Raw genomic sequence first — 11696 nt, 5'->3', positions numbered from 1 at the left:
AAACCCACATCATTTGCTGGACACCACCTGGACAGCCAGCGATTAAATGATGACATGCGGCTAAACATGTCATCAGTGGTCAGATTTGGGAGGGGTCCATATATGTGTTAAGATTTTCAGTAATGTTGCTTGATGCTTTGGGTTTGTGTTTTATTTTGCTAGTGGTGCTCTGTTGAGTCCTGGTGTTATGTGCAATACATGAGTTGCTAATGTGCAGTGCTGTTATGTGTAGTATGGGCAGCATGCCCTATGGGGACAAAGTGTATCGCATCTTATCGTATTGTACCGCATTGTATCATATCTGTACAAAATTTCATAGTAATCCGTCCCATAGTTGTTGAGATATTTCAGTCTGGACCAAAGTGGTGGACCAACTGAGTGACATCACCATCCATAGAGCCATGTTGCTAGTGTGACTAAAGTGGCAACCGTGGCAGTTGATGTATAATCTCAGTGAACTACTAAAATAACTAACTACTAAATAATAGTATATAAATCATGCTTGAGGTGAAATCCAACAACCGGTCAAACCATAAGTTCAAGGATCAATATATATATAAACAGTCAGTGCAGCACCTATAAAATGTACAGGTCCTGTATTTGTAATAAAAGTGTCTTTGCCCCGAGCTCAGGTTGAGATATCTTAGCTACGTGACCAAAATAACAAACCAGGGAAGTGTTTAACATTTATTCAGACTCTAAGGTGAAGTAGAAAAATATCAATGTGGTCAGACAAGCAAAACAACAGATTTATGGTTGATAAATCAGGCAAAAACACAAGCCTCCAGCCAGGAGCAAATCCAATCAAACAGTCAGCAAAACAGATCTTTGCTCAATAAATCCAAAAGCACTGCGGGTTTAAAGCAGAATATTTATCCAACAGAAGCACATGTTTTTAAGATGACTTTGCGCTGAAGGGATTGAAGAGATGAATAATGATCTTCTAAGTTCTTACTCACTGCGCTGTGAAGGACAGTAAGTAGATCAAGCTACATTGTAAATCTTTGGCAAAATGACTGACTTGAGATGCCAAAGTCAAAAATAAGGTTAATGTTCTGACACAGCGAAACGAAATCATGTCTGGATAAAGTGAAACATAAAAAAGACAACAAATCTGTCACTGCGTTTCGGCTCCACTGAGCTGGAAATCTGGGGAAGTGCCGCTTAAAACAATTTTATTGGCCTCAATGGAGAGTTTTAAGTCTCTGCCAGAGGCCTTTCAATCCTGTCCAGAAAAAGAAAAACAAGGGTGAACGCTGACAAACAGCTTAGACTTCCCAACATTTCACAGCACCAGCACGAATAGATTAATGGTACATTTGAAATTTGTGCGAGGTCCATCCAACCAGATACTCCCAGGACACTGACACAATTCACAAATCAGGCCAAAGGCAATGTAAGTCATTCTTCCTGAGGAGTCGCACAGAACTGCATTAAATAACCAGTGGATTTAAGGGCAGATAAATCAATTTTGGCCATACTCCACACCTGAGCCAGGTGGTCCTCAAGTCATTACAGGAGGAGATAAATACAAAGTGGTGCAGGTCGTGTTGATCACACAGCCTGGTGCGACGTAGAGAGCTCGGTAATTTCATCATCAGACACCAGGAACAGCAGTGAGTCAAAAACAGATCAGATCAGCCTGACACAATAGCTGTCATTTTCAATAATAGATATTATTACAGCCGAGGCATGACTTGGATCAGGCTGACCTCGCTGTCAACATGAAGCGGCGGTGCTGCTGGGCTGTCAAAGTCAGGTCACTGTCACCTCTTTCATCTACAGCAGTGTTTTTATCTCTTTTTATCTCTCCCTCTGTCTTGGTTTCTCTCGCTGTCATTTCCTTAAAGTCGTATGTGTATGTTTTTCAGAGAGCATGTCACAAGTGACTAGCGGGCAGAACCAGTCGTCCATCCAGGATTCCTGTGATATAAAGGTAACCATGACTACAGTGAGAGCAACTTTTAGTGTAATGACCTTTCAGAGCACCGCTTCAGCACTCAGCAACTGCAAGTGTCGGTGTGCGAGTGTGGGTGGGTGTGATGTGGGTGTGTTTGTCTCCCTCCATGAGTGTGCATTCATGTGTCAGCATACTGTGGCTGTGCTGGTACGTCTGATCAAGGGTTTTTGCATAGATATATATACATATATATATATATCGGGGCTGCAACTAACAGTTGCATTACAGATTAATCTGTCAACTTTTTTTAAAGAACATAAAAACAGGAAACAGCGAGCCTGGCTTAGTCCAAAGGTCACGAAATCACAGCGTAAAAGTGATAATTGTCTGTTTTAAAGTAAGGGCTATGTGTCTGGCTATATTTTGATTTTGATGACTAAATCCCTAGAGTCTTTGCTGGTTGCCTAGCAACTAGTCTTGCGTAGCCAGACCTATCTCCACAGCGTTATGTCAGTGCTAGGCAAAGCTAAGTTATCACTAATTACCTTACTGCTGTAGGTGAAAGAAAATGCTCTGGTGTATTTTTGTTTCTTTAAACCAATTACAGTTGTCTTGTTTAGCACTAAACCCAGGGTGCAGCAACGTTGCTCTTGCAAAATAGTGTCGGGGGTGAACTTATTTTGTTGCAACATTTGCACGTTGGGAGGCGAGCACTTTAATTAAAATGGGGATGACCTGTAGCTCGCCTGGTGGAGTGTACACCCCACATAGGCTGAGTCCTTTACAGCGGCCCAGGTTTATTTCCGACCCTTTGTGGCCCTATGCTGCGTGTCATTCCCTCTCACTCCTACCTTTCCTGTCTATCTGCAGCTGTCAAAAAGGCAAAAATGCCAGAATGTACTCGGCCATAAGAGTTGCTTTTTCACTGTGTGATTCAACACTTTAAGAAGACAAACGTAAGACCCGCTGCCACAGAGGTGAAGCCTGACTGTACTTAAGCTCTGGAGGAGCTCCCTGGACCAGTTAAAACCCCAGATGATTTCCTGGCTGTATGTGGCTCTAGCAGAACATTATTACACCAATATCACAGAAGCTTGTGTGAAGTGAAACGGATTGGTACATTAGTGAAGTCAATGTCACTGGTGCAAGCTGCTGCCAGATTAAAAAATGTGGCAAATCAACAGTGGGGGCATTGCAGTCCTGCGAGACTAAGTTGTCTTATTTGTTGAAGATCTTTACAACAATTCACTGAAACAGAGGGGGCAGACGTGCCTTAGTGTACAATCCAAGTCTTTGTCAAAATGTGCCATTTCCAGCATGTAAGTTGTTAGCTCAGAGGTGGTTGTTGTTGTGAAGGGGATTTAGAAAAAAAGTCTAATCGTTGATCGTTGTTGTTAGCCTGATGTCACAGTGGTTTGGTGTATTGTCCAAGACCTGTAAAATTTGAATCTGTTATTTTTTTATCAAGTGTGATATAAAGTGTTAATCAGTGAACTTCAGAGATGTTGGTGGGCAGATATTGCTACCTTTGGACAGAGCCAAGCAAACACTGTTCCCAGTCTTTATACTTAGATAAGCTAACTGGCTGCTACATCTTTATTGTACAGAAATACGAGTGGTATCAATTTTCTAATATAACTCTTGGCAAGAAAACAGATAAGTATATTTCCCAAACTGTTGAGCTATATTTTTAATGTCAGAAGAATTGCAAAAATGCCTATCCCACTTTCCCAGAGCCTAACACAATTCCCTTAAAAAGCTCATGGCAAATAAAAAGTCCAAACTGCAAAGATGGCAAGTCAAGCCATGTCGCGCCGATTTGCTTTTCCATTGTCAGTTTAGACACGCCGAGCTACGCCACAGATGGACCTTCTCCAGAGTAGGTTCAAAGGCCGGGCCGTCCGCCCTCAAGTGGGTAGCAGCTATGTCGCACCAACCGCAGCTAACCCCCTAGGACCCTGCACCCCATGTGTGTTGCCAGACTCCACTCACCTCTGTCTGCATGAGACCAGCGAGAAAGGCGTTTTTAAAAGTCTCTGTGTTTTCAGAGAATGGAGGATGCAGTTAATATTGTACTGTAGTCGTGCAAATTCCTAAACATATTTGCATAATTACCAAAAAGCCACTGACACACGGTGAAACTTAGGTTCAGCCTGTGAAGGTCTGGGGCCACAGGCCTTTTTCCTGCCTCTCCCTGCTGGTAATCTAGCCTAAAGTAAACCCACAACACATTCAGTTTTCAGCTCTGGCACACTCCTGTACAGCTGACAGTATTTATTGTTTTTAATAATCTGCCTGTGCTGTATTCGTGCATGTTTATGAGTGTCATTGTGTGTGTGTTTGTGTGTGACATGCACCAGTTTCATTAGCCATGTTTCACTTCATGCTCAGTGGCGTTGTATGACACAACCTGCTGTGTGTGTGTGCTTAATGCCCATGTGGCTCTTTATGTCCACATGTGCACCGGTGTGTGTGATTCTATTCTCTGTTGTTATTTAGTTTTCCCTTTGTTCCCACTGCTGTCTCCTCTCTCTAACTCTCTCCTTCTCTCATTATATATGTATGTCGCTCACCCCCTCTTGCTGCCCATACCTCAGAGGGCTCTGGAGCAGCAGATGGAGTCACACCGTGAGTCGCACAGCAAACAGCTTGGCCGCCTGCGAGACGAGATCAATGAGAAGCAGAAGATCATCGACGACTTAACTGAGTCAGTGCTTCATTGTTATTCCAAGCGGTCTCCAATAAACTGAATCAGACTTTATAAATCAAGAGTCCACAAGTTGTACAGGACCATATAAGGAGAAGTACAGGGGCATCAATCAAGTATAAAGAACTATAAAACTGTCTGCTTCTATCTTTGACACTGGACTGTGAGGCACGATACAATGTAGGTCTTACATGGTTTCAGAAGCAGACAGCTTACCCACTCTGTGAGCTGTCTGTGGGCTCAAATCTAAAATTCAATTCCACCCTCATAAGCAGTGTGGAAATGCAAAAATTGGAGAAACATGGTCTCAGTAGTTGAGTTCTCAAAAAAAGGGCTAAGCCCGGCTCTAGCTGGAAGAGGGGCTGAAATCAATATGTGTGGGTGGTTGACATGGTGAGGAAACTGCAGCGTGGGAGGACTTTAGATTCAAGCTGCTGCCAAACCACAATGTGAGGTGCCACTGGGCTCCTTGAAAACATGCCCCCTTCAGGTGCCTCAGTTTGAAGATGTTCTGTGGGAGGCGTGACTGTGTGGGACCAGGCTGCAGGGCAGACTCTGTTGAGGGACTTAAAAGTACATTTCCCTGCTGGCCCTGGGGAGTGTCTGAGTAACACCCAAGGAGCAGCTGCAAAGAATTTCTGGATGAAAAGACATTTGGGGCTGCTCCGCTTGTCCTGCTGGCATAGCCTGATTTGGATAAGCAGCTTGAAAATGTGTAGATGGAGGGATGGGTGTCAGTGGGGCAGAAAGCATCTGTAATAGGAGCAAAGTGGCCCTTAAGATCCTTGAAGCAGAGCAGGAAAAGCGGGTATAAAATTAATTTTCTGCCAGGATAAAAGGATCAGAAAAAAAGGGCAAAATCAAAAAATGGTTAAAACAGTGGCAGGTACAGGTGTGCACTTTTTTTTAAAACCAGGATGTATCTGCACCCTAATGGGGTACTTTCATGCTTCAATTTTGACCTGATGATACACTTGAGCTACTCAAGGACCCTAGTCCAAATTCCTCTCTTGCTTGTATGGTGAGGATATGATTTAAAAGGCCCCGACACACCAAGCTGATGGTCAGCCATTGCTCAATGTTGGGCTGTTGGTGAGCATCAATCGCCCTAGTCTTTGCGCCGTTTGTCCTCATCGGCCCTTGTCCACGCTTTTCGCCTTTTTTTTTTTTTTAGCTGATTCAGGATGTTGAATCTGCGTCGGAGACAGCAGAGCCCGTTGGTGAATGAAATCACTGTGATTGGCAGTTCAGCTCAGCGCACAAAAAGAGAAACAGAAGTGAGGAGTGAGGTCAAAACAAACTTGTTGCTTAAGGTAAGAGTATTTTTCATTAGCAGCTGAGCTCTATATCAGAATAATGGTTTGTGTTATTGTTCACTGGTGCACAATAAATATCCTTCGTCATTGTGCTAACTGGCAAACTGAATGATGATTACAGACTACGGCTGCTTGCTGGTGTTGAGAGTTATTTCCTCTCATGCTGGTGCAGAACATGCATGCTGGTTGGCCGTCGGTTGAAGCCTTTGCAGTGTGTTCATGTACAACTTTTTGGCCAGGACACAGGCAGCAGTGGGCTTTCGTTGCCGCTAGTTCTTTGATGTCAGCTCGGTGTGTCTGGACCTTAAGGACAAAATATGTCCTAACCCTGCATACAGGGTCATCATTTTTGCTCCTGCTGTTTTGAAAGTCTGTACACGCCACTGACTTTACTACTTGTCAGACTTAGGAAAGAAATTATTATTCTTATGTGACATTGAAGTGATTGTCAAGCTAAGGCCAAAGCAAAGCCCCATCACAGTACAAGTAATAATCCTATTAAAAAGCATTTTTCTACCAGTTTATAAACCTCTAATAAAACTTCTCTGGTGTCCTGTAAAAGGTCTTGTAAAACAGCTGAAGGCTGAGTAGTAAAATTCTATGATTGGCATTGAAGCCAAATTAAATAGAGAACATTTTAAGCACACGAGAGTTCATAAAGTCACACTCAAACTGTGATTTTGTGAACCTGAGCTCTGTGTCCAGATTACATCCATTGTATAACAGATTCAGTTTCACTTTTTTGGCATTTCACTAACATGCTAAATTCTTAGACTTCCTATAGGAGAAAGAAACAAACTATCTCCATTAAATATTTTTGAACCATTGTTCACCTTTTCAGTTGTAACCAGAAGCAGCATCTGGAGTTGGAGCAACTGCACTGTGACTTTGAACGTCTCAGGAGCCAAGAGCATCACAAGAGCCGACAGCTGGAGGAACTGACGTGAGTCTCTGCTTTACTGTCCTGGCCTGCTTTCAAACACTTCACCATATGGAGGCCCGGGGGCGAGCTGCCTCTTTTGATTCACATCTTCTATTTCTCTCTGTCATTTGTCTTCCCTTTGTCTATTTATTTTCCCCCTCACTCCACAGCTCTGACTGTCATCCTATTTACAGAACATATCTCTCTGCGAAGTATATATACATAGTGTGGCTAAAATTATCCGGAGGTTATCCATATTTAACCCTCTCTTCGCCTCTTTCTTGGTTCGCTTCTTTCTATTTAACTCTCTTTGCATCTCCATAATGTAGTTTTGCAATAAGGTAGCAGCTGGCTGCTAATAGGCCTCTTTCTGCACTGACCTTTGCAGCGTGTTGCATCAGATGGCAGATGGGAAACAGCCCACGAGTGGGGCAGCTGGTCTACGCTTGCGTTTGTTCTTTATTCATGATTTATTCTGGCAAGAACTTGGTGCTCATTTGGGGTAAAGAGAAGTTCATTTAGAATTTTCTATCTATCCGTCTGACCATCTACATGTCTATCTATAGATTTCTCCATGAGCGACATGAGCAATCAAAGCGGGACCTCAAAGGGCTGGAAGAGACTGTTGTAAGTCGTTATTTACTGTCACAACTCACTTGGCTCCCTCAGCGGCCACTGATCCACTAAATACTCTCTACTAACTGCTTTAACTGCACTATTTCCTCTCTCCCCTCATGCTGCAGGCTCGTGAGCTCTACACCCTGCACAACCTCCGCAAGCTTTTTGTCCAAGACCTCACGACTCGAGTGAGAAAAGTAAGGCAAACAACACGTCACCACTGTAGCTAGAAAACATGCGGCTTCACCTAGACTGTATGCAAATATTTTTGGAACTACACAATTTGAAATGTCTCTCAATGATTTTGTTTTTTACGATTTTAAAAGATCTCCACTGTTTGTGTTGACAGAGTGCACAGATGGAGCCTGATGATAGCGGGGGATACATCACCCAGAAACAGAAGATTTCCTTTCTTGAAAACAACCTGGACCAGCTTACAAAGGTTCACAAACAGGTAACAATGAGCAGCACTTGCAGAGCTATAAATTATAGCGAAGGAGGCAGAAAATAGCATTTCACCTGTCCACCATTTCTCTTAAGAATTAGGACAAATTATATGGTTTCGCTCAGCCTGGAAGTCTGATTATCGCAGCAGTGAGGCAGAAGTGCTTAGCTGGATAGAATATAAGGGGACATAAAGAGGGAGCTAAATTAAAATACAGAGCAGTGAGTGTTGTTTGTCATTGCTCTCTTATGGGTAAAAGTAATGCTAGCACCATCAATCATCTTACAACTGCAACTTCACATGAAAGACTCCTTGAAAACAGAGCAGCAGGAGGTGTAAACCGTGCTGCTTTCAGGGAAAAGGAAACCATAACATAAAACAGTTACTACGATTTGATAAACACAAATGAATTCATCATGCAGGTGCACACAAACATGCTCAATCTTTCTGCTCTCTCTAGCTGATGCACACAACCTCTCAAAGGCAGCCTTGTGCTCAGACAGATTAGACACACACACATACACACACACACTTCACATCTTTCTTTAATATTCCTAAATGGACTACAGCAGTGGACCGAGTGTTGATGTGCTAAACGTTCTGCAGACTGGCACATATATACTCATGCTGGCAGACTGGTGAGAGCTGCACTGCAGCACAGTGTCAGGCAGAAAACCAATCCTAAAGTGACTGCTGGGAGACTCCATCCCATCCACCACCTGCTGATACTGTGGGAATGGAAGATGAAAGTCAGGGTCATAAATCAGCAAGCTCCCAGTGGAAAGTGATAAGACTCCCAAAGACGGGCAGTGGACAGTGCGTTGGGGCTATGTATGAGTTTCTCTGCCTTTTTACAGATATCGTAATGTCTGCCTGTCATTCGTCTCTGCATGGTCATGATTTTGCACAGAGCACCACTTACCTCCTGTGAAAATACTACCTCCGTTTTTTTTGTTTTTTCCTTTAAAACGACTCACCACCAAAGAATAAAGTAGTACAGCCAAACCTCAGGTGGTTCCGTTAGATTCCTCAATCTTTTGCCCGCCTTGCCTGTTAGATAACTTTGCCTGTTTGCTAAACCGGCACGTCTTGTTTTAGTTTGCGTGATCACGTACCAGCAGACTCTAGTGGGCGAAATTCACAAAAGGATACCATGGCTTTTGCAGCCGCTAAACCTGCACAAATAAGACCAAAAGAAACCATGTAGTTCTCAGAGGATGAAATACACCCTTAACTGCGCCGCCAGGCAAATGGCGTCTCGGTGCTCCTGTGCTGTTTGCATGCATATACATGAGGTAATATGCATACATGTGGTACAAAATTGGCTCCATTCTATGCAAATGAGCCTCAATGCAAATACAGTCAAATTCGCAAAGATCAGCACTAATCGCCACATGCTGTTACAGTGAAATAATTAGCGTCTTCAGAGAGTTGGTGGTAACTGAAGTGCACTGACAGACCAGGATGTTTCTCACTGTCACATTTAAATTAATTTCCTTATCATCTCGTCGAGCTGTAGCATGCACCGTGAAAATTTCAGTTTTCTTTTTCTCTCTGCCATTGTTCTGCTAACTGTTTTCTTGGAGCAAAGGCAGCATTTATAATTTGCCACATGGGTAATTGCAATCAGGCGCAAATAAAGGGCAAATTGTACTCAGCTGAACAACTTTATGGCCATGTTTGTGCTGTAATATCATTAGAGCAAGATCTTTTGTGAATTGGACCTTGAGAACAAGCAGATAGTTGCAAGTGATGCTCAATTCATGGATCAGTGCCTGCAATCCATTCTTTGTGAATTCGCCACTCTGTGTTAAAGGTGTGCAGTCATTGGTTTCTCATGTTTGCTGTGAAATGCTGTGAGCAGTATTACAAATCCATACATTTAGTTTTCCTTCACGATGAACAAATAAGCTGTATAGCTGGTGGTTTGGTGTTAACACCTATTTTTCTGGTGAGCTCTCTTTCGATTTCAGGTAGCTGTTAAGCATGTTTCCTCAACATAAAAAGCAGTATAGGCTGTGTTTTCATCGACAATTTTCCCATCAGGTCACACTTGACACTCCTGTGTTCCACCTCGCTGCACCTATTTTGCTCTAACTGACAGAAATGTTCCGGTTCAAGGGGGTTATGAGGCCACTTTGCTATGGCCATTGCTGTATCCTATACCCATTGTTGTGCTCTTCTTGACACAACAGGGTTGGATCCCTCACACTGCCAAACTGGAGGATGCCTTTTCAGTGAAAGTGGTGGAGCAATTGAAGTTAGGAAGAAAAATAAATTACGTTCTTATTCATCCTCTTCAAAACAAATGAGCAAAACGACAAAATGATTCAAAACACAAGTTCTTCATAAAATGTATTCAGAAAGTTATTATCCCTGTCAGGAAAAAAAATGCTTTCTAGAGAAAGGATTGCGAACAATATTGCTATCTGTTGCATCTCATCGAGACATGTTTTATTTTAGGGGGTGTATCACATGGTCACTGACATGTACAGTCAATCCCTCAATCCCACGGCTTACTCTGTGTGTTCCTGTCTGTGTGACAGCTGGTGCGTGACAACGCAGATCTTCGCTGTGAGCTTCCAAAACTGGAGAAACGTCTTCGTTCTACAGCTGAGCGAGTTAAGGCCCTGGAGGGTGCGCTGAAGGAGGCCAAGGAGGGAGCCATGAAGGATCGGCGCCGCTACCAGCAGGAGGTGGAGCGTATCAAAGATGTGATGAGGACTCGCAATCCCTTCCGCCGGCCACATGCTGCACAGATAGGTAACACATGCACCTCGCTCACAGATTCAGCTATTTCAGAATAATTGAACAGCCATCAGCAGCGATCTACACGCTACATTACATGTGGCTGCATGTGTCATTTCAGTAAAAGCGATGTAATCGGATGAAATAATCTTCTAATCTGTAGATAGGCAGTGATCCATTGCATCCATGTATTAAAATCTGATCTGTGGGTATTAACATGCAGCATACCAGTGCATTCCTTTTAAGGACATTAATTGCTTTCTTGTAATTCTCACAACTGCATTTCATTGCCTTTGTCGTTGTTCTCTGTGCCATAACACTAGAGCTGGATCTAATCTAATTCAGTATGCAATCAAATCACACACACAACTGTTTTAATGTCTACAAGCTCTTTCATTTAGGTTTATGCAGAGTCATATACAGTTTTTCTCATTTGCTTAAGTACATTTTTGAGTAGTTCTCAAAACCATAAGTGTAATCACCACAGTAATTTGTGTGCAGCACAACACCTGCAAATAGTCCCAGCTTATGTGCTGAAATGGAATAAATTCATCAACCAGTGCATCTCAATTGCTTTTCCTCATTGGCAAAACAGAGACGGTACATGCCTGAGGAAATGTGTCGATATGACTGAGTCCACTGATTTCCTGTCACTTTATTTTTTCATTTAAATCTAACTTAATTCATTTATTTTTAGCTACGATCAGCAGCTCTAGAGCTCACTCTGTAGGTTGGTCGCTCCACAAAAAATCCCCCAGTCATGGTTTTTGCCCTGGGAAACTGAACAGTGGCATGGAGGTGAAGTGTGTGAAGGTGTGCGTTTGTGTTCATGCCAGTTGGGTCTGAAGGGGAGGGGCAATGGGAGTGGCCTACTGTGAAACAGGTGCATAACTTTCTAATGGTTTCACAGACTTGCCCAAGATTTTGTGGAAAGATTGGTCATGAGGAGGACAGCTAATTAACTGTTCATGCCAACTTGCAAAAAAGGGGAATTTGTCACAGCTATTGCAAATTGAAGCTTGTTATTTGGGGACAACTGT

General features: G+C 43.0%; 1 protein-coding gene across 1 annotated transcript in view; it reads left to right on the top strand.

Annotated features, from left to right (window-relative positions):
• kif5ab (kinesin family member 5A, b) overlaps positions 1–11696 on the top strand; it is a 105994-nt gene that overhangs the window by 73449 nt on the left and 20849 nt on the right. The window contains exons 18-24 of the mRNA XM_050039040.1: positions 1872–1936; positions 4498–4607; positions 6765–6866; positions 7412–7472; positions 7589–7660; positions 7813–7917; positions 10455–10671. Of these exons, the coding sequence (XP_049894997.1) occupies positions 1872–1936; positions 4498–4607; positions 6765–6866; positions 7412–7472; positions 7589–7660; positions 7813–7917; positions 10455–10671 (732 nt within the window). The remainder of the gene's footprint in view (positions 1–1871; positions 1937–4497; positions 4608–6764; positions 6867–7411; positions 7473–7588; positions 7661–7812; positions 7918–10454; positions 10672–11696) is intronic.

This window comes from Epinephelus moara, chromosome 24 (genome assembly GCF_006386435.1).
Source record: "Epinephelus moara isolate mb chromosome 24, YSFRI_EMoa_1.0, whole genome shotgun sequence".
NCBI lineage: Eukaryota > Metazoa > Chordata > Actinopteri > Perciformes > Serranidae > Epinephelus > Epinephelus moara.
The sequence above is the reverse complement of the archived record's forward strand: the minus strand, read 5'-3'. Positions and strand labels throughout refer to the sequence as shown.